The following is a 26,294-nucleotide window of genomic DNA, read 5'->3' as shown; positions in this document are numbered from 1 at the left end:
TGGTTATCATTATCTTTTTGTAGTTATCATTCTTGGTGTGGTCTTTATCATGCATTAGTCTATATCTGTGCACTGGAAAACACATACTACAGTCTGAACCAGTCATAGGGTTAATTCAGGTTAAATGGGACACTTTTTCCTTGTCACCTCAGTAGTAAAAAGTGTCCCAATTGACCTGAATAAATCAGGATGGCCATTCACTATTGTGTCTTTTGAACTTGTATCAGTTACTTTCTATTGAGGAAAACAAAAGTAGATGTTTTGAATAATGCAGCCACTTTATGTAGTGAAAAACATGTAAGAAAATTGCAGAATGCCCAAGCACCACACATATAAATACACAGTGTGATATTTCATAGAAGAAATATCTTGAAGAAGAAAACAAAAAATATATATACGTATGTTTATAATTTAGCGTATTTTTTTGTACATTCTAATGCAAATTTTGTCTCATAATGAAGAAGTGCACTGCAGTGTTTGAAAAAGTTTATGTAGATTTCTGTTTAGTTTTCTCAAGCAACGTTCATTCAATGTTTGTGCAGCATGTTTCATAAAACACACCTGAAAACCTGGTTTCACGCTTCAACACTAAGGTTTGCATGCAAATGGTTACACTGACTTGACTTTTAATTGAAAGATAAGCTGGAACCAGGAGAGACCAGAGCGGAGCACCACTGCATGTGTATGAGGGCAGAGTCCACCTGACTGCAGAGTCCCAGGGGTGTGTTCGAGCTTGAGCAGGAGAAGTAGCCACGCAGACACACGCTCACACACAGACGCAGAGGCGTTCAGCACTTTTCAAGGTTCACACACGCACATTGGCACACACTTGGACGCACTTTCAGAAGCACCTGGACCGAACTTTCCCAAGAGATAGCAGTCAGCTTTGTTTCTATAGTGCTCTCTCATTTGCTGTCCTTCCTGTCCTTTATTTTGCACACAAGAACAAACACACAAATAGAAACATTTAGTTATGAACACAGCAACAAACCCCTTCTTTTTCCCTTTATTTCTTGCAGCTGGCCTGATACATACACACACAGTGTTTGTGTGTGTGTGCATATTATGTCTGTGTACTGGCAATAGATACACAGACACGCAGTTGTGAGCATGTAAGGTATGCTTGCTGCTACATGAATAGACATGTAAACCCCATAGCAGATCTAGGCAAGTGCAGCTGGGGGAGGTGGAGGGACTATTACAATTTTGAACAAGCAATGTCATTGGCTACAGTATCAGTATAGGCCAACCAGCTTGTGCCATGCGGTTATGATGTAATTGCTTACAGACAGCATTTAAAGGAACAGTCAGCCTGCGCTATCAAGAGTTTCATGACTGAATTATTAATTTACATAATAATACATAAATTGTTTTAATTTACGTTAGTAAATTCAGTGTCAGTGTCATTGTCTACGTTTACATGCAGCCAATTTTCGGGTTATGGTGGGGTTAAGGTCACTATTCGGGTACCTAAAACATTAGGAATAATGGCCAATTTATACTTCTGCGTCAAGGGTATGCCGTAGTGTACGGCGTAGGCTACGCACGTAGGCGACGCCGTCGTGAGTATTTATACTTCTGCGTTCAGGTCTTGGTTGCTCTGCAGTACTGCTCCGAAATGCTAGTTGGCGGCAGAGGGTTTTAATGTTCCACTGTGTTTAGATTCCTCGCGGCTAGGTTACTACAAGCAATGGCGACTGAAAGAGAGCGGATCATGTTGGATTTTGAGCTTATTGAGGTGGAAAAACAGTTCATTTTAGTGAAATTACTAAAACTAAAAGGCAGAAATGAGAGAAGACATTGGAGGAGAAGGTACGTGCGGAAATGCATGAGATGGTACGTGCAGAAATGCGTAGGAGGAAATGCGATGCTACCAAGCCGACCAATCGCAGATCTTGCGGTCCGCGTTGTCGCGACGTGTAGTTACATTTTTGAGGAGGTGCGCATCGGGCTATGGCGAAGGGTACGCGGTATGGTACGTGTCTGTGCGTATGCTACGCCGTACCTATGACCGCGCACCCTACGCAGAAGTATAAATTGGCCTTAAACCGTTTACATGCATGAGCAGAGAGAGTTTCTCCTGTATGCATGGAATTGCAATATCCTGATGTAAACAGCGATGCGCGTTAGTGTCTAGAGACATACGGACAACCTTCTTCTTCCTGTCTCCAAAGACAACAACAACAGCATCACGCGGATAATGAATAGTTCGGGGCAGATAGCGATTGCCTTTGTTTGAGCTTTGATGCGGTTAAAGTTACTACCCAGACAGCAAACTGACATTGAATCAACGTGGAAACGACGTCTCTCATGACATTGAAACGAAGTTGATTTTGCTTATCGAATTAACGTTGAACCAACGTCAGATGCGGCATTCTTCAAAGCTAAATGAAAATCGAAAATTGGTTTGCTTTCATAACGTTGAAACAACGCGTTGATTTCAAGTTGATTTTCCGTTAGTTTTGAAAGAATGACGCGTCTGACGTTGGTTCAACGTTAATTCGATGAGCAAAACAATGTCAGATCAACGTTGTTTCGATGTCATATTTCCACGTTGATTCAATATCAGTTTGCTATCTGGGTAACCTCGCTCCAAAAGTATGCTGTCTCGCCATGCTTACTTCCGGTATACTGCACGCAGATTTTTGTATGCGCCGAGAGGTTTCTCTCAAAAGACCAAGATTCCTTGCGAATAGAACAGGAGCAGAACACAAATCACTAAGGGGATATGCCGATACGCGTTTACATTACCAAAATTCGGGTTAGAAAAGGGGTACCCCAGGTATAATATTCCGGTTTTTAAAATCCGGGATATGAGCATATTCGGGTTTTTGCCGGTGTTTACATGGCCGTTCGCGATCGGGTTATTGCTAATATCCCCGTTTTGAACGGTCATGTAAACGTCATTGATTGGACGAACAAAGCACTTTAGAGCAACGATCTGGGGCAGTGTGAAAAGCCTTATTTTTGAGTTAAATATTAAGCTAAACTATGCAATATTTTTCTTCTAAATTAACAAAATGTAAAGAATTATTAATTTACATAATATTACATGAATTGTTTTTAATTTACGTTAATAGTAATTATAATAATACATTATTCCTACTACTGATGCTTCTCACAAATTGGGCAAAAATATATTGGTGTGACTTATAGTTTTGGTTTTTGTTCCATGTCCATGTTTCCTGGTTTGCCATATGCTTCCCTATGTGATCATATCATGTGCTTCCCAAGTCCGGCTTGAACCCGCGCTGCACAGACCGATCGGTGAATGACATCAAAGTACCGCAACAGCTATTAGAAAGCAGACGGCTAAAAAAAATGCAGCATAACTCAATATTGATAACATTAAAGATTGAAGTAATGGCTGAGGACATCACCAAAAGTACAAGTTAGTGTCATGATTCATGTCTTGTCTTCCCCTTGTCTTGCGTGGACTTGTATGTTATTTTCCTGTTCTGTGCCATGTTTGTCAACTGAGCATGATCGATAAAGTCCAGTATATAGTCCTCTATACTGCGGACTTCCTTGTCGGAGACGCATAAGTCTCACTGCTGGATGTTCTAGTGTTCGGTGTTTCAGAAACAAGCAAGACGAGGATCCAAGTGCAGTATGGCAGATTATTAACAAAATAACACAAAAACCTCCAAGCCACAGGAGACAGGCAAAAACAGGTATAGAAACAAATAGGTAAACAGTAATAGGTTCGTATGAGACTCAGTAGTCTCCACCGAGACTAAAGACTAAGAAACAGCTGTTGAAATGCTGCCTATCCAGATGTTTGCAGAGGCCAGATGTAAAACTCACTGGAGTATATACAGACAGAGACTATTTCTGTCTGGCAGCAGTCCTCTCTCTCCCCTGCAGAGTGAACATAAACGTCTACTACGATACTCTAACTTACAGGAATCTAACGTTATCTCTCTCTGTCTTGCCCTCACTTTCTCTCGCTCTCTCTCTCTCTAACAGCAGATCGAAGCAGACAGGGCACATCTCCATCTTTAATTTTTAAATCGCTCGTCCCGTTTTACGTATCTACTTCCTCTTGCAGTTTATTTTTATCCCCAGCATCCCAGTCCATCTCTCGCACTCTTCCTCTGCATCTCTCTCCTCCTTTTTTCATGACACGTCTCCCATTGTCTCATCTCTTTCTCTGCTGTTTGTTTCCCCATATGATATTTTCCTTCTCTCTTGTCATATGCGGCCTTGCGTCGGGTCGATGTTGCACAGCACGATCGTTGTTGGCTCAGATTTGCTCGCCGAGAGTTTATGAGCCACTGAAACAAACATTACGGATCATTTAGTTATGAGATCAGTGCAGAATAGAATAAGTGGCGTTCACGCGGGTAACGATTTTATCCTTGGTAGTTACTGTACACTCATTGCTTTCTAGCAATACCTCGGGAATGCCAGAGCATGTGCTTTTGATAAAAGTGGGTCCCCAATTTGCTGTTTGTTTGCAACGAGTAGCTTACAATCAGTGTTAATAACTTTAAACCAATAGACTGACATTATTGTTATCATTATTACCAAGTTGCATTGAAAATGAATGACTTTACTAGCTTTGTCACCTCGTTGTCGATGTGAATGGGACTTTGTGTGTGAGGGAACACTAAAATATGAAATGTGCGCATGAGAGAAGAGTTTACCCCTCTAGACGGATATGTGAGCTCTATGCATTATACTATAAAGAACTTTAGAGGGTTTTTAGAGGAGGTACATTCATTAAATGGACAACGTGCTGGACCAAACAAAACTGGCAACAACATCTATGATACTGCATTAAAGCAATTCTGTGCATCACTTTGATTATAGGCACATTTTTATTTGCAGCAAGGCTCTTTTGAGAATATATATATCATCTCATCAGTGTTAAGGTTGCGCAGATGGTTTCCAAGGAGATAAATGAGGTGTGTGTTATTTTTAGGCAGGCCCTGAAAGATATTGATGTTCTTCCTGCATATGTAATTAATAAACTCATTTTCACTAACAGTATAGTTATGCAGTTATGTCCACACTATAAGTCGCATAAATTACAAGAACAATACAATAACAATAGAGATATCTGGCACAAGCCAAACATGTAGTGAATATAAAGAAGCTATTGGGCTACGTAAGAAAAGCATGGTTGCTCATTGAACTGGACAGAGAGGAATTTAGTTCTAAAGATTAGTTGACTTATTTCATATCAATATGCACAGCTGTGGTCTGGGAATAATAGTAGCATCACTGCCTGATCTTGCTGAGGTTTGGTGCAGGGAGATAATATGTAAAATGCTGCCCCCTTTTGGTTCATGGATGTACGCCTGTTAAAGGGATAGTTAACCCAAAAAACATAATTTACTCACCCTCATGTTTTTCCAAACCTGAATGAGCTTTTTGTTCTGTTGAACAGAAAAGAAGATGTTTTGAAGAATGTTGGAAACGAAACAGTTGTGGGGTGCCTTTGATGTCCATGGTATTAGTTTTCGATGGCTACCGTCAACTGTTTGGTTTACCAACATTCTTCAAAGTATCTTATTTTGTGTTCAACAGAACAAAGAAACTCATATAGATATGGAAAAACATGAGGGTGAGAAAATAATGAATGATTTTAAATTTCTTAATAATCTATGAAATCAATATTGACTAATCTTTTTTAATGGAATATTGCAGTATTTGTTTTTATATGACTGTTTAGAATAAACATAGAATAACCCAGGTTTAACTATTTTAAATGCGAAATGCACTTTTGCTTACTTGCTTACAGGGTGAATTCAGTGTCAGTGTCATTGATTGGACGAACGAAGCACGCGACTTTAAACTATGCAATATTTTTTCGGTACTTTCCTGTTATCCGGACCCCACGATGGCCTACCCCTAACCCCACCCCTAAACCTACCCATCACTGGGGTTAAGACCAATCAGGGACGATGGCCTACCCCTAACCCCACCCCAAACCTACCCGTTACTAGGGTTAAGAACCAATCAGGGATGACTATAGTTCCGAAATGTTATATGGTGGGGTCCGGATAACAGGATAGTACCATTTTTTCTTCTAAATTAACAAAATCTATATAATGACTACATCATAAATCCATCTTCATCCTCATAAAATTAAGCCTTAAAGGTACAATATGCAAGATTTTTTCGCCACCAGGGGTCAGTAACCTCCTACAATAACAAAGGCATGTATTGATGATGGATATTCTGCATTAAGCGGAATTATGGATCTTGTCGTCAAGCTGATGGACCTTTTATGGATGAGTGAATACAGTGATGTTAAGGTACAATATGCAGGATTTTTGCAGTAAAATATCCCAAAAACCACAAGGACAATGTTATATATTTTGTTTAGTTGATTACTTACAATATCTCAAATGTTTTCAACTATTTGTAAATCGTGAGAAAATTGCATGTGAGCAGGGGTGAGGAGTCGCCAGTCGATGGCGTCATATCCGCGTTACCCCGGGTTTCCGCCAGGTTTGACCTCGTACAGCAAAAGTAACCATGGCGACAGATGTTGAATACTGGGCCAGTTATGCCCATTATGCCTAGAAGGGCGCTCACCCTGTTGTTGTTTTGTTCAAACATTATGGACCATGGCAAGCAGACAAAAAGAGGACTCCAGTGTGGATTTTTCAAACAAATCCACACTGGAGTGGAGTTACAGAAATAAGGTTAGTTTGCATACTATCACATTTTCTGTGCATTGACAGAGTTCACAAAACAATGCATAAAGCCATCAGATTCACCAGCAATTCACCTCCGCAAGTAACTTGTAGTTTTATGCTTCAACCGCTGGAGGGCCAAAGTTTAGCCTAGCTTTAGTTTTACAGTCTATGAGCTTTAGCCATCTGACAGCTTTTCTTTGGTCCCGTCGCAACCACAAGAGGGCAGTATATATCCAACATAAAAGCACTAGAGGAAAGTCCCTGCACTAAAACGCTTTAATGCTCTACTGTAAGCATTCAGAGGGTGGCTGGTAAAATTAGATATGGCAAAAGGAAAATACATCTGCAGCCAACACACTCAACAAATTGCATACAAGGCAAAAACATGTGAAGCTATTCATAAATAAACCGACTACAGGATAGAAACCAGAAAAACATAGTTTAGGCACTGCACAATTGAATAATCAAGCATGTGAGTATATTTTCCATGGCATAAACAGCATGCCATGTCAGCTATTTGCAGCATTTGTAATCTTAATCATACCACACTCACAAATCATACTGCAGTCTTTACGTGGGCACGAGGGACTGTTTACATACAGTGGACAGCAGGCCTGGAACAGAAGCTGACTGTGAACTGTGGGTACATGAGGGGGCACGGGCTGATGATCCACCCCAGGCAGGAAATCACATACTGTGAGCTGCAGCTGCCGCTGTCGAGGAACTGATCCATTAGCTTTGCAAATACCATATACTGAGATAAATAACCTCAGTTTAACAATATTAAGCTGGTGGTGCATTTTCTCTTTTGTTTTCTTTGTCCTGCTGTTAGTAAGTGCAGAGTGGCCTATAGCCTATAAATTTGACTGCAAACTAATTGGTTGCTCTCCCAAAGCTTGTTTCATCTAAATATTGATTTCAGCTCAGATATTTCATAATCCTTAGGAATACAAATAGAAACAAATGAGACAATCCACAGACAGAAGAGTGTAGTGATATAAAAGTCATGTGAATAGCATTTGTTTTCTGAGAAATTCATAATAAATTTGTATTGGGATTCTTAATTTTGATTGATATGAGTTACAAAATTGTGACATTGTGATCTTCGCATATGCAAAAAAAAAAAAAAAATTTCACGAGACAACATTTTCATATTTTGTGTTGAAAAATTAAAATTGTATTTATTATTTGCTACATAATTTTACCAAATTGTTTTTACTGTTTACCATAAAATATTGAATCACTTTAACCACTCTTTATACTGAGAAAAATTTACTTTTAAGTTTTTGCACGAATATTTTTAAGTAAATTTCACATTCATATTTTTGAGTAAATGTCACATTTGAAATTAAGTAAACTCTACTCAACTAAGTTAAGTGAAAGTAACAAGAGAAATAAGTAATTCTAACTTGACTAGAAAAGGTTTGAGTATCTATTTAGTTGAAGTTTCCTTTGCAATTTCATTTCACTCAAAAACATATAATATTGAATTAAACCTCACTTTCAAAATATATGTTCATTTAATAATATATTTATTACTAATACAATAGACATTCTACATATGGAGAGTTACACAAAAAGGGAATGCATTTTTGTGTTTGGATGTGTAATTTTAAGTGGAAAATAAACTCCAAATGTCACAAAACTGCAGCTTTCTAACAACAAAAAATGATAAAAAAAATCCTAACAACAAAAGCCATGATGTGCCGTAAAACAGTGAAAAATCAACCTCATTAATTATTCAAGGCCCATGCAAGAACACCAGTATATGAAAAGTTGAGTAATTTTACTTATAACATTGATATTAACCCTTTCATTTCTACACACTTGAATTAAGTACTAATATAGTATTTATTAAGTATTTTTAATTCTTGTCTGAACTAACTTTTTCATTTAATGATATAGTTTTTTTGTCTGTGGTATTTACTTTATTTACTGGTTTATTTACCACAAAATCATTTTTACCTAGTGCACACTGACTTAAAGAAAAAGCCTCAGTTTAATCTCACTGTTGTCTAAGAGAAACAGACAAGAAAAAAAAAATAGAAAGAGATCCCCTTTGTGATTTCTCTTTCCTAGCAAAACGGTACTTGATATTGAACTGAGAACGCACAGATCAATCCTGTGTCCTAACCTCAACTGCCTCAGATCTTCCACTGCACCAGCAGTTTCCTCTGACAGCAAAAGCATGGACACGCAGGGCGGGTGGAAATGGGGATGATGGGGAAGAAGATTAAGGAGGAGGAGAAGAACGGGATGGGCAGATGAAAGGACACAGAATGATGTGCAAGCACGTTGCTGAGACATGTTTTAGCTCAACATTTCCTTCCTCTTATTCTGCTTCACTTCCATTCACTTCCATCCCGGCTGTTACACATTTTCCTCCGCGGCTCCGCACACAAAGAATAGACATTTGTGCAAAGATGAAGGGTGAAAGCCTCGTCCTCACAATTCCTCGTCATCCTCACATCAACCCTGTTCTTTCTAACCTCATCTAAGCCTTTTTTTCTGTATTTTTTTCTGTTTGTTTATCCAGTGGTTTTTGCAGCTCAAGGATTTGATGCTCCTAAATCTCTCTCTTTAAGAGCCAGTATGCTTGTATTTTAATTGTGGGGTGTAATTGAATCTCTAGTCTTTTCCCTCTGCGTGTGAAATAGTCAATATGGAGTGCTGAACTGAAAGATGTTAATGTACTGTAAAAGTGGCCCAGATAGATAAGAGTCCAGCATGTTCTAGACTCGAGCGAGTGAGAGAGATTCGGTTAAAGTGATTATTTTAATCCTCACACTGTGATACTCTGACTACTGATAAAACCATGTATCTGAGTGACAAATTCAATGCTTCAAATCAAATGTATATATCCAAAACCACTATGGAAATGGAAACTGCATATTTATTCAAAATCAAAGACAATGCAATAATAAAGAATATTAAATATTTTATTCAACAAACAAATATAGCGTTCAAAGATTTGGGGTTATTAAGTTCTTTGTTTGTTGAAAGAATCATGGTTTCCACAAAAAAAAAAAATAATAATAATAATAATAATAATTAAGCAGCACTATTATAAATATGAACTGTTTAACATTGATAGTAATAATACTTCTTTTTTTTTAAACACCAAACCAAATCATGTGGCACTAAAGACTGGAGCAATAGTTGCTGAAAATTCAGCTTTGACATTATATAGGTGTAATATATTAGAAAACTGTCTTTTTTTGTTTTGGTTTTACTGATTAAATGCAGCCTGTGTGGGCATAATATATATATATATATATATATATATATATATACACAACCATTACATAATCTTCTTAATAGGACTGCATCTTATATAATTCATACCATATGCATAATAAAAAAATCAATAACAAGTAACAAAAAAAAAAAAGTCACCCCATCCAGTAATAAAACACATTAAAATCTCCGAGATAAAAGTATTCTTTAATATGACTCTTTTCGGGAGCAAATCATTCTCAATGTTTCCCAGTAATGTCTTCGAGAGCTGTATAGTCCCAAACCACCGACATTTTAACATTAATGAATAATGACATTTCTAATTTTAACAATAAAATATCTTAAAGGGGTGGATGATTATGATTTCACTTTTTTAACTTTAGTTAGTGTGTAATGTTGCTGTTTGAGCATAACATCTGCAAAGTTACAACACTCAACGTTCAAAGCAAAGGGAGATATTTTATTTTACAAAAGACGATTTTAAAGGACTATAAAAAAAGAATATGCTAATCAATAGAAAAGAGTTAACTTCACATCAGCAACATAAATGAATCAACAAACCATTTAGAAATGACCTGTTGCAATCCTGTTCCGACCTTGGTTTGAAGTTAAACATAAAAGGTCAAAGGTGTGCCAAAAAAATGGATGTGTAGCATTTGTTCTTAAAGTGACAGCAGCTTAATAATCCTGCTGTTGTCTGTCATTAATGTTAAAATACAGCTTTGGCAAAGATAAACCTATGTTTAATTTCTATTGTGAACAAATGAAGAGTTCAGATGCAAAAGCCTGAAATTTTCTTCTAAAATGATCATTTTTATCAAGCTTGTATATTTAAGTTCAGTAATTTCACTTAAATGGCAATGAAGATTACCTATTAATTGTCATTTAAGTGAAATTACTGAACTTAAATGCACAAGCTTGTTAAAAATGGTCATTCTAGAACAAAATTTCAAATGGCACTTAGAGGCTTTTGCATCTGAACTCTTCAAATATTGTTAGAAGATAGTGAGGAAGGCAGTCAGGAGGAAAATGTGTAGGATAAATGTAAAATGTTCCTTTGAGAACCAGACCAAAAAAGTTTTATGCACCACAAATAAGCTATTTGTTGATTTCAACAAAAAGTGTGAACATTATGGCACTATCAAAACAAGCTCTTTGTTTGAGCACTAGCCCGACAACATCAGCACTGGCTCAACCAATGGTGTGAATTTGGAGGACATTCCAATATGGCAAGGAATGTTTAGGAAGCCTGTTTAGAAAACAGTCCTCATTTTTACAATTGTGTTTGATGATGCTGGTGCCACAGATATCACACACTTCACTAAATCTCAGACTGAAGAGAATCATCTTTTCATACCTGCTGGATCTGATATAAAAGATATCTGCACCCACGAGTGTTCTTACTCACTGCTGAATGGACCTAACTACTCAGTTTTATCACTCCCTCATTCTCCACTAGTATGAACCACTCACAATCTTTCACCCTCTCTCTCTCTCTCTCTCTCTCAGCCCCCAATAAAAGCTCAAGAAATGATGAGCATCCTTCAGAGTCCACATGATAGACAGGGAGAACGTAGAGGAAAGTCAGAGACAGCGAGAGCTAAGTAACTAACAACCCTGAGAGCGAGAGAGGGTTGAAAAATCAGGAGATAAAATACAAAAACAGGGAATAGTGGCTTTTTCAACCAAAATCAAAGTTAGGAAAGTGAAGAACTGTGTTGAAGATGGGTGTGGTGTTGGGGACCTTCTCTATGCACACCAAACAGGTCACCTACAGGACAGGTAGGATCCAATTTACACATTAACCAGACAGAAATATGTTCACTAATGAGATATTGCTTTGTGAGATCGAAGGATAGATAGATGAGAAGGATGAGAACATTAGACAATATTAGATTCAGTGTCATTTTGATGATTTTCAATATATATTTTTTATTTTTTTTACACGTAACAATCTTGTTCAACTTAGTGTGCGACTTGAATGTCTGCATGTGTATTTCTAACCCAGATAATTTTTGGAGAATAAAATTGCAACAAAATGCCCTTGAAGTTGGCTAAAACAGAACTCCTCTTGGGGCTGTGTTAAAAGGGGGAAATGGTTCATAAAGAGATTAAAAAATGTTTTATTCATTTCCACAAATTCCAGAATTTATATCTCAAAGGGCAAGCAAATAGCGATTTTATTTAGCCAAATTTTATGTTCAAATTTCAGATCAGATTGAATGTGTTGGAATATGCTGACATGGGCTCCATACAAGGCATTATGAGTTATGAAAATTTAATATAACATGGCCATTTATTCCAAAATGATTACTTCCTATACTGCCCAGAGCTGAGAGGATGGAGGAGGCGATTTGAAAAGCCAAATGATCAGGCTGCAAGTATGCAATACGAAAACGCAAAAAAAGAGGAAAACGAGAAGGCGGATTTTCTGAGATTATTTATGCCTTGAAGGTTAATTAACCTACACTGTATGCAAATTTACTGATTCACCACAGCCTTAATGCGCTACAGAATATCCTAAAACAATACCGAGGCGAGGCAAATCAACAAATCAACACCACTGCACTCACATGTGTGAGCATGTCATTTATAAGAGCAATATGAGCCACACTTCATACACAAACACACACGTATACACACATCGGAGACCTGAAGAAAGATTAAGGAGCTGTGAGGATTACGAGTTCTGGGCAGAAAGACAGAAAGCTTGTTTGAAGTCTTCAGTAAAATCCCCAGGAGTTACAGGAGCTGCCTGTGAGTTTATGACTAGAGACACAAACTGTGTCAGCTATGGCACTCAGCCCTGACGGACTATAACTTCTGCTGGCTTTCTAAACGCCGCTACATAAAAACTGTGATGGTGATCACTTGGACATTTCAGATTCAACTTTAATAGTCTTTCGTTTTGTAGTTTGAATGGCCCATATATAATGCACTGCGACTGCACTATTGTTTTTATCTTTGTATTTGTGTTAAGGGTTAACTCACTTAGGGATAGCTGAACTTGGTGGACTTTACTTTAAAGGAGTAGTTCACTTTAAAAAAAAAATAAATAAATAAAAAAAATAAAAAACTTTTGCTGATAATTTACTCACCCCCATGTCATCGAAGATATCCATGTCATTCTATCTTCAGTCGAAAAGAAAGTAAGGTTTTTGATGAAAACATTCAAGGATTTTTCTCCATATAATGGACTTTACTGTTAACCAAATGGTTTAAGGTCCAAAAGACTTTCCAGACGATGAATAAGGGTCTTATCAAGCGAAACGATCGCTCATTTAAAAAAAAAATAATAATAATAAATTAAGTTTTATAAGCTCAAATTGCTCTGTTCTGTGACGCGCGTTCGTGACTCTCCTGTTTGAACTCGTTTATCAAAATAAACGAATCTTTTTTCGGTTCATTCAACAAAATGTTGCACTGTGCACCATATTCCTCTTCAAATTGGCGGACTATCGCTCGGGAATTACTTTTCACAAGTAAGATTTAACATTTAACATTACCGTACTATTGTATTTTGTGAATAAAAATCCAGAATGGGTTGATCATAGCTAAAATCAGTTTGGTATTTACTGAGGTATGATTCATTAAATGTGCTGACAGCTCATATCACCTGCCATACACTGAGCAGAGTGGGTGACCGGTTTAAGATGGCAGCCCCACGGCTCGTCCGTACCAATAGGCAGTAGCAGTCGAAAGGCCCTAATTTTACACCTAATTTTTACGCCTAATTTTACACCTTGGAAATTTTCAAATAATCAATCAATAAATAAATAAAGTTTAGTTTTTTCTATTTTGTGATACTTGAGGAACAACACTTAATATAACAAACCAACCAAAGTAATATTTACTTAAAGTCATTAGTTACTTTTAATTTGTTACAGTTACTTAAAGCTTTAATTACTACATGCTTGAATTGACTACAAATTTAGCTTAAATACATGGTTTATATTGGGTGTATTTCATTCATTTTAAAGCTATGCAAGGGTTCAGGCTGTTATTTGGACCATTGCGTGTTTCCAAGGGTAAGCAAATCATCAGTAACCATCTCCCAAGTGCATTAGCAGATTCAATAAGGCATCTAAATAGAAAAAGTCCAACATAGACACTTTTTGAGAGAGAAAAAGAGGCTTTCACCTGCTTGCGTGGATTTCACACATGCCAGTCGTTTGCTGGATATTATTGTTTCTCTTTCATGGACGAGTGCCAAAGCAAGAAAAAATACCATTACAAATGTCTTTATCCTGTGTAAGGCAGGTGGTATTAGATAAAGAGAAAGAGTTTTGAGTAGACAGGGTTGTGGTGATGTGAGTGCAGATGTCTATGTGCTAGAATGAGGAGATCTCTGGATATCTTGGCCTGATTTTCAGGTCAGTCCTGTGGGATTTGCGTAATACAGTTAGTGAGGGTTGATGTTATGTAATTACTCATTACCTTCAACTTCTCTCTACACTCCCAGCCCAAAGCTTGTCCATCTAAAGTCTTTTCTTTTTTTGTATTGGCTACAGATCTGCTGTTCTGAAACTCAGACATCCCTCATTAGCCATTTATTTTTATATTTGTCTCTATCATTCTTCATCTCTGTATCCATCTTTTTACTCAGAAAAGTTTGTTAGATCGGTTCGCTACTAATGAGGGAGAGCATGAAACAAACAATATGTCATTTTACAATGCATTAAAATGGTATATGTCCAGTACACAAACAAAAAAGCTAATTTCTGCACGCAATGGCTGGAAATGAACAATGGATGATAAAAAAAAAAAACTATTTACAGTCGTACCACAGCTCATTTGATATATGTGGAACAGGATTTCCCTACATTATAGGGACCAAATGACTCCACAAATAAAGTAAAATCTGAAATATCTTACAATGACCAGCCAGTGATACACTGTAAAAAATGTTTGTACAAACAAGACTAAAATGCTACAGTAAAACAGGTTAGAATAGTTGTACATTTTAATGTTTTAACTTTATTTGTTACAATTGTAATTTTACAGTACGGTATTGTCAAATGTATGTTTTTTGCAAGTATTAAGAAAGAACCCAATTCAATTTTTTTTTTTTTATGACGGACAAAAGTTTCGGAGTTTGTGAGCGTGATTGACATAACGTGAGGTCATATTTATTTTGACTGAATTTAGGATTGTGCAAGGGCCTTTACACATATGACCAGTCCTCCCCTCCTGCACTCGACCCATGATGTCCTTGTGTCTGAGTGCTGCCTTTGCCTGCTCAGTTGCAGCAAAATGGGATCCACTTCCACTCAGTGGCCAGGATGGGGGCTGCTTGGGTTGAAAATGGATCACTCGAATCTAGTAGCATCACTATCAGACTGCAAATGGGCAGGTGTAACATCCCTTTGTCGTAAAGCCCAATTCTGCTGAGGCACCTGGGAAGGCCAAGCTACTTCTTTATATATGAGCTGACAAGTCTCTGAGAGCAGGACTTCATTGAGGTTAGTGGCCCTTTCATGCATCAGAGCTTCAGCTTGCAACATGAGTGTGACTCAATTATGACAGAATTGTCATTTTGGGGTGAATTATCCCTTTAAAAATGGTTTGTTAGTTTTTGATGTAAAAAATGTTAAGTCAATAAGGAAGAGATCTGCTTGCTGTGTGCGTGTGTGCACCTGTGCAATAGAAAGGAGCATTTCATCCTCAAACTCTTCCTACTGCTTCCCATAATGCAGAGCAACAGTTTCTGACACTGAATAACAAACGGGTCCCAGCAGAAACAGCCAGAGCGAGAGCAAAGAAAGAGAAATGAAGGGAGTGAGAGGGAGGGAAATGTGTGGGAGGGGCATCAAGAAAGCAACCATATGCTTTTAGCAAGAAAATTCCAGCTTGTCTTCATTCACTGACAAGTAAGAGAAGAGTGGAGAGGAAAACAAAAGCAGGGGCTTCAACAAAGAAAGACAGACTGGCGGACTTGGCGCTTATTAGTTTGAACGTCGTGTCTCTGCGGTGACAACATGGGAGCAGTAGTGGGCACATTGACTATGCAGACAAGACAAAGACCATCCAGAGCCAGAGGTATGTTGACAAATGACAGATTATCTGACTTAACTCACATAAATAATGCTGCATTATTGTTCAGACAGACTAAAGCACACTGAGTTTCGAAGTATCTACAACAGCACTAAATCAATGGCTAACTCAGTCCCTGAAAGGACTGAAAGAGCGCTCAAAGAAAATAAATAGTGCCCTATTTGCGATTGATAACACTTATAAAAAGACGTGATGGAATGTATGCATGGATGAAACAGAGAAGATATGCAGTAGACAAGCAACGCATCAAGGTCTGCTGTTTACAAATGATGGTTTAACCTCGTCCCTCACAGATAAACATCGTCGACAGAGTGTGTGTGGCATCTTGGTACGTGAGCGGTTGTTTTAATACTCTGCTCACATATCAACCCTCCTGTTCACATGCCCTTGTGTAGTTGTCATGGAGACAGCTTTCTAATGCTTGGTACAGCAGATGATGGGATGTTATTATCGACATGACAGCATTATACAGCACTGCAACTGTTTTTGATCAATTCACATTGATCACAAGTTTAATCTTGGTTAAACTCGAGGAATACCATAGGTCATTTATTCATTCAATCACTAAATTAGCACAGCAAATAAACAGGAATCTATTAAAATGTACTCTCTGTGCTTACACATTTAAGTACTATATATATATATATATATATATATATATATATATATATTTATATAGAGCTCGTAATGCATAATTCTCCCAAAAATATTTTGATTAAATATTTCCCATTTATGTCTATGTGATTTTCCTGCTTTTGTAAAACACACACACACAAAAAAAAGATATTTAGTAAAATGTCCAAGCTGCTCTGTTTGGTACAATGCTGTTGAGCTCCACAAATATAAAAAGCATCATAAAGTGTCTCTTGAAATGTTGAATTTGAATGTATTAATTAATTCATGAATTAATACTTCATTTTCAATTAGAATGTAACAAAAAAATAATTAAAATGAATATAAACTTACATTTTTAACATATTTTAACTAGAAAAGCCAAGTTTGCCAAATTCAATTTCCATTAGGGTGTAATTACGTAATTCATTTCAAATCATGAAATAAAGGGGAGTCAATTTCTCAATTCTAAACTCCGCACAACCCCTCGGGTGATTTAAATGTATTTGACTGGTGGTTTTAATCAGAACACTTTTTTTTTTTTTGGGGTGCTATTCCTCAACAATCTCTTAACCAAAAAAACTCTTAATGCAAAATTAAATGAAACTGCTGCCATCTGGCAGATGGTATTTAGTTCCTTTTGCTCCATCCAATACCTTTTATACTGGCCTGAGATGCCTTTGCTTGGCTTCTTGTCTCTATCAGAGGGGTGTGACTCAACTCCGGTCCTAATAAGAGGGGAGTTTAGATCTGCAGTAACAAGTGATTTACACTGCCTTACAACAGCTGCTCATGAATATTCATCCTGCTGTTTATTTGCTTGCTATTTGTCACTTTTCCCTGACACCTAACCCTATAGATCACTGTGTGCTTCATTGCGGAATTTGCGAAACTTTAATACGTTTACATGTAATTTTATATATAGTTATGTTTATTTAATATAATAAACAAATAAGCATAAACAAAATGAGGGGTGTCTGTTTTGTCTGTTTTTGTGACTAACATTTCTTTAGTATAGCCATAGAGTATAAAAAATAAGACAAATTCTTGGTATAGCATTGGACTCTACGATTGGTGGAAGTAACCCAGCATCCCTTCACCGGAAATACCGCCATGCATAGAGCCTATACCTCTTAGCGGGATATAGTTGAGCTTGACGTCAAAGGCTGGCTTCTAAATTAGAGTTTTATATATAAAATAATATATAAATCCCAGAGTGCTGAACTGGAATAATTTGTTTTCTTACACTTGGCCTGTACAGAGAAGTATGTCAGCCAACTTGATTTAACCTGTCTTTATAGACCATTTCACAAGATGTAAACAACACTGGTCCAGAAGCACTTCCTGTTTCAGTTTGTAACTGTTTTCTTTATTTCACATGTAAAGAAAACATCTTAAAGATGTTTGTTTAACTTTTTTGATTCAGTTTTAAATGTTCTGTTGGTTGTATTTTATCCCAGCTTTTATGTAGTGTTAAAAAACTGAAACAGGAAGTGCTTCTGGACCAGTGTTGTTTACATCTTGTGAAATGGTCTATAATTGGCTCATTATATTTGACACTGAATTTGCTAATTAAATAAAATACAACACTCTGCAATCATAATTAATTACTGGTTTTCATTTGGCCACCATAAGTTATAGTGGGTAATTAGTTCTGAAACTTTTGTCATAATGGATTTCCATTACAATTTGCTTTGAGTTAACCAATTTCAATCTGCAGTGATCTCCTAGTGAGTTCAGATGGAATATAATTCATTTAAGAGATCATCTCAGTAATAAAATCAATAAAAGATAGACATCGTACAAGACAAGGCTTGAGCTGATGTTGTTTTAAACTTACATTTATCTCTGTGCTAGAGGAAGCACTCTAATGGCACTAATAGCAGCTTGAATGGAGAATGTCTTTAAAGTTTATTTTAGTGTTCCTACTGACGCAGTTTTCAAGGGCTTTGTTGCTGTTTTAAGCATTAAAGAGGAAGAGAGAGAAATGGATGGATGGATGAAGAGAGAGAGTTTCAGACACACGCTGTGTTCTCCAAGAGAATGTTTTTCTTTTTTCCCCTCTGCTAATGTCTCTCTCCTTCTCCATCTTTCAACTGATCTCTCTGTTTTCCCATACTGAAAACTCACATCTTCATCCCATTGTCTTTTGTGTAATAGCCATCTTTTCCATTTTCAATTTCCAAGTAATTTATTGCCATGATTGTTTTGCATAACAAAGCACACAGTATTAAAATAACATAAAATTATTTTATTTTTAATTAAATTAAGAATATAAAATTATATAAATATAAAATATAAGTTCTTAATTCACATTAATTGTGCAGATAATGCTCTCTTCCTTTCTACATGTTTAAGTTTCCCTGGTTTTCTCTCAACTTCCATTGTCATTCTCACTATTACATCAGTTTGCATGTGTTAAAAAGAAGAGAGGTGATAATTAAGACTGATGAAATGAGGGACAGCCCTGTTGAGTTAGAAGCTTCACATTATTCCCGTGAGATATATTCGCTATAGTATATTCACTATAGTATATTCTTATGACAGTTATCAGATCGGAAAATGTCTGGGAGTTGTTCAAGACACATTCAGTCCAGATTCAAGCTTATATTCTCCATCACAAACATATCTTGTCAAACTGGTTATAATAGCTTCAGTCTATAATAGTTTCAAATAGACAGAATTTGTTTTAAAATGTCAGAGATCTGTTATAGATTAAGAGTGAAGCAAACAAGCCTGGCGAAGAAATGAAGAGCAAGCTGAAGGATCTGAAAATAGCTGGTGCAAAGAAAAGATTGCGATTTGACTGTGGAGAGTGTGTTGTGTTTTAAGATAACACTACAATTATTCTGTCATCATTAACTCACCTTCATGTCGTTCCAAATCATATGGTTGTCTTCTATCTGTGGAACACAAAAAGATGTTTATAAGAAAGCTGACACGCTCTTTTCAAATGGTGTAAATGATAGAAAAAGCATCAAAATGATAAAAATGATAGAAAGCATCACAATAGTATAAAATTTATGCACAATATGAAAACGCTTCAGATGTCATCTCATAGCTTTGACATCAGCTAACTGTTTATCTGATTATCAAAGATAATCATGAAACTGGGAAGAAAAGCATTAAAGCAGTTTTAGCTATGATGAATTTAACTCACGCATAACCAGCAATATATGTCCACACTGACCGAACTTTCCAAGGAACAGAACAGAAAAAAGGTGGACAAACTCTGACAACGCCATTATTTTTCAAGAATTGTATGTTGTATTTTGGATGATAATGTCCCCGGTCTCCGGATAATGCCCTCAGTCAACCAGCATAAACCAGCCTGTAACCTAGAAATTCATACTACTCAGGTCTATGGCTGTGATAAACATGAAATCAATTCATTTGTTTTCCATAATGTGTCCAACTAGTCTGAAATGGCTACGGGATTATTATTTATTGTTCTTTTGTGATTGTGATAGCGCATTTATGTGTTCGGGGAAAAAGGGACAGTGCTGAGAGCTGTATGCAGGAAATAAAGAAGGAATAAAACTCATTAGTGACTGAGAGCTGTTACTGGCTCTGCTATAAATCACAGGGCTATGTGGCCATATGTTGAGTAAAGGGGAAAACCGAGGTAATATATTGTCATTGACAGATTGTATGTCAATAAAAATACCATAATATGTTTGCAGATATTTAGGAAACATGCTTAGTTCAAATACTTATTTCTCAGAAAAATAATGCTATACAGCCAGTTATTCTAGGTGCATTCCGTGTCAGAATGTCTATTTTTGTTTTGAACTGTGCGAATATAGGCTAATAGCGTAGTACAATAATATTAGTGGTAGGCTATATAGTATTTCATTGTATTTTGACACCACAGGTTGCCAGTTGGCAGAAACCCCAGTGAGCGAACTGGGTCAGAGATAGCAGATTCTACAAAACTAAAAAGCCTAAGCATCCATCTAAAAATCTCTATGAAAGGGAGCATATTAAAGGGTGGTTGATGAACTCACCTTTTTAACTTTAGTTAGTGTGTAATGTTGCTGTTTGAGCATAAACAACATCTGCAAAGTTACAGCGCTCAAAGTGTAAAGCAAAGGGATCTATTTTATGTTGTAGAAATAGCTTTTTAAAGGAACACTCCGACTTTTTGGGACTTTAGCCTATTCACCTTACCCCCCAGAGTTAGATAAGTCCATACATACCTTTTTCATCTCCGTGCGTGCTATAAGTCTGTTTGACGCACCCACCGCTAGCCTAGCTTAGCACAAAGACTCGATGTGACTGGTTGCAGCTTTCATACTAATCCAAATGAGTGGCAAAATAACGCAAACGTTTTCCTATTTACATGTTGTGATTTGTATAGTCACATAATGTACAAATAACAAAGTCAAATGAGACACAGACATCTTTTAACCGTATAAAACCTGGGAACTATTCTCTTAAGGCGAAGCACTGCTACTTTGACGGCGTAATAACCGCATCACCGGAGACAAGCCGTGGTGAGGAGCGGAGAGTTCGCTCGGTGTTTGGGTAATAGAGTCAGCAATTTATAAATAGTAAAAGCGTAGTTTAGAGTCATGGGTTTTCGCTCTATTGTAAATAGCTGCGACTGTAAACAGGGGAGGTAATACCATGTTTCACAGAATTCCAACTAAAAACGCTGACTGGATGAAGAAATGGCTAACTTACTCTGGATATTGATCCAAACACACCTAAGATTATCAAGGGACATTATGTTTGCTCGGTACAATGAGGACGACTATTTTGAAAAAAATGGAATTTGCCACACGGACCATAATGTGCTGAAGGATAGGGCCATCCCATCGATAGCACAGACAGGACAAGTGGATCACCTGCGGCTGAGGTAAGTGTTCTGTTATGTTTTTAGATGACCTACTGTAACAGTGCCTTTAGCCAGATCTTATGTAATGTTAGTGACACTATTATATGATTAGGGTATGAATATGTTTTTATCTTGATGCGGTGCGGACGCGCTTGGAAAAAAACGAGCGCGTTGAACTTGCACCCTGCGCGCGGCGCTTAGTAGCCTAAATTTGAAATAACCATGGAAATAACGAACTTGAGCGTGCAAAAGGGTACGATAGGCTGTGAGTTCATTGTGCAAAAACAATTTGTGCTATTACTTTCCCCTTATTCTATCCTATAGTAATGCAATACTGAATATTATATAGGCTACTGTTGAATACATTTGGTTCAGCTAATAAATTGCATTTAAAATATATTGATTCCTGTAATAATAATTATTTATTCGTGATATTTATAAATCTGGGTGCGTTTTTGGTTGGAAATCAATGAAACATGGTACTGTATTACCTGGTCTCCCCTGTTTATTGTCACAGCTCATACAATAAAGCAAACACCCATGATAAACTATGCTTTTCTATCTAAGGTTAGTAATTGCAGACTCTTTATTCCAACGCTGAGCGAAGCGAACTCTCTGCTCCTCGTCACGGTGCGTCTCAGGTGATTGTTATCACTCTGCCCAAGTAGCAGTGCTTCCCCTTCAGAAAATATAGTATTTATACGGTCAAAAGATGTCTGTGTCTCATATGGCCTTGATATTTGCACACTCTGTGACTATACAAACCACAACATGTAAATAGGAAAACGTTTGCATTATTTTGTCACTCATTTGGATTAGTATGAAAGCTGCAACCATTCACATCCAGTCTTTGTGCTAAGCTAGGCTAGCGGTGGGTGCGTCAAACAGACTTATAGCACGCACGGAGATGAAAAAGGTATGTATGGACTTATCTAACTCTGGGGGGTAAGGTGAATAGGCTAAAGTCCCAAAAAGTCGGAGTGTTCCTTTAAGGATCCCAAACAGCTGGTAGGAAGTCGGGACTACAATGAGCGTCTTCATGGGTTAGTTACATCACTAAAATTTACATAATCACATGACAAAAATGCTAATCAGTGACTAAGATGGTTAACTCCACATCAGCTAGGCCTACATAAATTCATCAACTAACCATTCAGAGATGTCCTGTTGCATTCTACATGTTGTCACTTCTTCTTGAGTCTCTCCATCTTTGTTTGACCCCGGTTTGAAAATAAAACGCTAAAAGTTCTTGAAATTCCCAGTGCTTGTCTGAGGTAATCAAAGCTACGACAGGAGCTCTTGAAGCTCCGCCCTCTGTGCAGCGAGCAGCAGCTCATTTGCATTTAAAGGGACACACACACAAACAGCAACAAGTTTTTGCTCACCCTATAAATATTTGGGGGGTATTTTGAGCTAAAACTTCACACATCTGAGACTTATTTTACATCTTGTGAAAAGGGCATAGAACCCCTTTGAAAAGACACATCGACTCATCAGCTTAAAGTGTGTAAGTATCCTCACCTTCCATTGTCAATTGCGCTCGCTCTTGTTGCGTGTCTTCAAACTGGCAACTCGCATGAGCATAGAGTCTCAGGCAGGGGAAACAACTCTCCAGTATTTAGAATTTGAACTAAATCCATTTCAACCACTGGCTAGATTTCAATGTGACATACTGCACATTTAATTCAAAATAGTTTGGAGCCTATCAAACAGAGAACTTTAGATTTTGACCAACTCAGCGGCACAATATCCGGTGTGAATTCAAGCACACACCATTTACAGTACATTTGCAGCTCTTTCTTACCTTATTGCGGGCAGCCCACACCCCAGAATCACACAATTGGCAAAAGTAACACGATGGATCGCTTAAATGAGCTTGAAAGCTCCACAATGTTCAGACACTTCAGGGAAATCAGTCTACGAATGTATATCTTATTGATCCCTCTGCACATTTAACGATCCATTAAACAAACTCAAACAAAGAGAGTAATTTAACATCCCAAATACTACAAACCTTTACCTATTATGTAAGCAACAACACTTTGTGGGTATATAAATGCACATCTTTATGTGTTTGAGTTTGAGGGCATACTGGAGGTTAAAGTGTGTGTGTGTGTGTGTGTGTGTGTGTGTGTGTGTGTGTGTGTGTGTGTGTGTGTGTGTGTGTGTGTGTGTGTGTGTGTGTGTGTGTGTGTGTGTGTGTGTGTGTGTGTGTGTGTGTGCGTGTGTGTGTGTGTGTACGAAAACCATTTAACGAGATTCAATGGCTCTCCAGTGTTCTGTGAAAGATGAAGGTCTTCCCCCAAGCTACCCATGGCCATTTTCATTCGTTCTACTGATTTCCCCTATCACCCCATCTGCCTCTCTACCCACAATCACTTCTCCAGAGCTGACACATGGCCTGCAGGGGGCCCGCGTCTGTGTATGTGTGTGTTTGTGTGTGTGAGTATCTTGAAAACACCTGAGTCATCTGAGTTTCTTTACCAAAAAGAAATTGAGGTGTGTGGGTTTGTTTGCCCTACGAGCACATCTGTGACTCGACTTGTGAGCACATCCGCAAAGGGAAAGCTGTTTCTAGATCCAAACCAATCACGTGAACGAGTGGAGTTGGTGTGAGTGAGTGGAGGTGGGGCTAATTTGCATATTCATAGAACAGCGTACTAAATGAGGCAATGGTGTAGAGTATACATTGAATCTATTTTAAGACATTAAAATATCTTCTCTCTCTAGATAAGGTGGATGACGAATTGGAGATGACAATGGTCAGCCATCGGCCGGAGGGTCTCGAGCAGCTCGAGGCGCAGACCAACTTCACCAAGCAAGAGCTACAAGTCCTTTACAGAGGCTTCAAAAATGTATGTTCCCCAGCATTTCTCCTTCAATCCCACATCAGCACATTTACTTTTCACAAATTTCTTTTGACACATTTTCACAAGCTTATAGTGTTTATGTAATACATCCTTACGCCGCAATATCTTCTCTTATGAATCATCGCATCTCATCTGCATATACTGTCCCTGTGGTCCTGTTTGCCATGTCTCATCTGTCTTTAAAACTCTGTAAACTCTTATTGTTCCTCTTTGCATTATCCAGAGTGTCACCAATCACTGTGAGCTAGCCTCAAGCAACAGTCAGCTAGTCATATTTCAATACCAACCTTCACACGCTGCGTAGACACACACATATACAGTCAGCAATACACCCACACAGCAGCTCATATTTGTTGCATTAAAACAAGCTTCACCAAATATACAGCGTAGTTATCTGGCAGTGCATCTATCTCATCAACCTATTTGAGCACTTTTAGTGTCCTTGTTACACATTACTTGTATTTAATTATAATCATATTTAATGATTACTTTAGTAATTATTAGGCTACTTTAAATGATTATATGCAACAGCAACTAACCCTAATCTTAACCCAATATTAAGTAGCTACAGTTCATTATTATTATTCAGTACTTAATGTATAATTACACCTACTCCAGTTTTTTTTTTTTTTTTTTTTTTTTTTTTTGGAATCTGGAACTCCCCCAGAATTAAACAGTTGGGTTTTTACCATTTTCGAATCCGTTTTCGATATTTAGAAGAATATCAATAACCAGAATTCTGGTCCCATTGACTTCCATAGTATATCTTTTTTCCTACTATGGGAGTCAATGGGATCAGAAACTGTGTGGTTACTGATATTCTTCAGAATTTCAGAAAATCGGCTGAATGAATTTGAAAACTGTTTAACTCTGGGGGAGCTCCAAAAAAACTGGTGTATCCCTTTAAAATGAAGAGTAACCCATATATTTATTTATTTATTATTTTTTTGACAATAAAGTCTGCAGAGCTCAAGTTATCATATCCAATTTGCATATGCAGGAATCCGTCACAAGCCAATAATAGTGTTTTTCCCCCTTCAGGAGTGTCCAAGTGGAGTGGTGAATGAAGAGACATTTAAACACATTTATGCACAGTTTTTTCCACATGGAGGTACTTGATGTGAAATCCTTACATGCTTCTTACGATACATTTCAGGGAATCTTAAATGTTTAATCGTTTTCATCTGTTGACACTGCTGTTCCAGATGCCAGCACGTATGCACATTATCTCTTCAATGCGTTCGACAGCAGAAATAATGGATCCATAAAGTTTGAGGTATGAAGACTATGAGTCTGGACTCTTGGCACAGTATGATATTTATGTGAAATTGCACACAGGATTTATTTTCTTGCTCTCTCTTAGGACTTTGTGATGGGACTTTCTACTCTGCTGCGGGGGACAGTCAGAGATAAACTAGAATGGACATTTCATCTATATGACATTAACAGAGATGGATTTATCAATAGAGAGGTATGTCATTATTAAAAAGGTATTTATAATAATTGATTTATCATAATTCAGTAACTAACTCAATGCTCATGTATTTCACAGGAAATGACGGAGATAGTGAGGGCCATCTACGACATGATGGGGAAGTACACGTATCCAGCTTTAAAAGGGGATGTACCGAAGCAGCATGTGGATACCTTCTTTGAGGTCAGTAATAAGTTCATTATTTGGTGAATATTTAAACATGCAGGTCATATTTTAAAACAAAGTGGGAAAAAAACTGATCTGGCCAAAACTGATGTCCGGCCTAGGACAATTGACATCTTCACTCTTTATTCAAATATACTTTTAAATGTGTATAAGCATATTGGGTAATTGTGCTTGGAGTCAGTTGTTTTCTTTGTGATGAAACATGACAAATTGTGCAGACATAATTTTCTTGTCAAGCTGTCATAATATATATATATATATATATATATATATATATATTGCAAAAACAAGAAAGAACCAACAAAAATGTATAACATATTATATTGTAGTCAACGACTACAATAAAACATGCATGTAGTTTGCCTTTT

At 37.4% G+C, this 26,294-nt stretch overlaps 1 protein-coding gene across 3 annotated transcripts in view; it reads left to right on the top strand.

Annotated features, from left to right (window-relative positions):
* The window catches only part of kcnip1b (Kv channel interacting protein 1 b), a 34,169-nt gene that overhangs the window by 5,843 nt on the left and 2,032 nt on the right, over nucleotides 1–26,294 (top strand). Inside the window, exons 1-6 of one of the 3 annotated variants that reach the window (XM_039677892.2) lie at nucleotides 11,523–11,672; nucleotides 24,127–24,251; nucleotides 25,308–25,377; nucleotides 25,472–25,542; nucleotides 25,630–25,737; nucleotides 25,819–25,923. In XM_039677892.2, coding sequence (XP_039533826.1) covers nucleotides 11,615–11,672; nucleotides 24,127–24,251; nucleotides 25,308–25,377; nucleotides 25,472–25,542; nucleotides 25,630–25,737; nucleotides 25,819–25,923 — 537 coding nt within the window. In that variant the 5' untranslated portion in view covers nucleotides 11,523–11,614. Of the gene's footprint in view, nucleotides 1–11,522; nucleotides 11,673–15,652; nucleotides 15,930–24,126; nucleotides 24,252–25,307; nucleotides 25,378–25,471; nucleotides 25,543–25,629; nucleotides 25,738–25,818; nucleotides 25,924–26,294 lie in introns of those variants that run through there. The other 2 variants (XM_039677891.2, XM_039677890.2) reach the window with 2 other exon arrangements.

This window comes from Pimephales promelas, chromosome 23 (assembly GCF_988280905.1).
Source record: "Pimephales promelas chromosome 23, fPimPro1.hap1.1, whole genome shotgun sequence".
In the NCBI taxonomy this organism is placed as follows: domain Eukaryota; kingdom Metazoa; phylum Chordata; class Actinopteri; order Cypriniformes; family Leuciscidae; genus Pimephales; species Pimephales promelas.
Note: the sequence above shows the minus strand (reverse complement) of the source record. Positions and strands in the feature narration are given on the sequence as shown.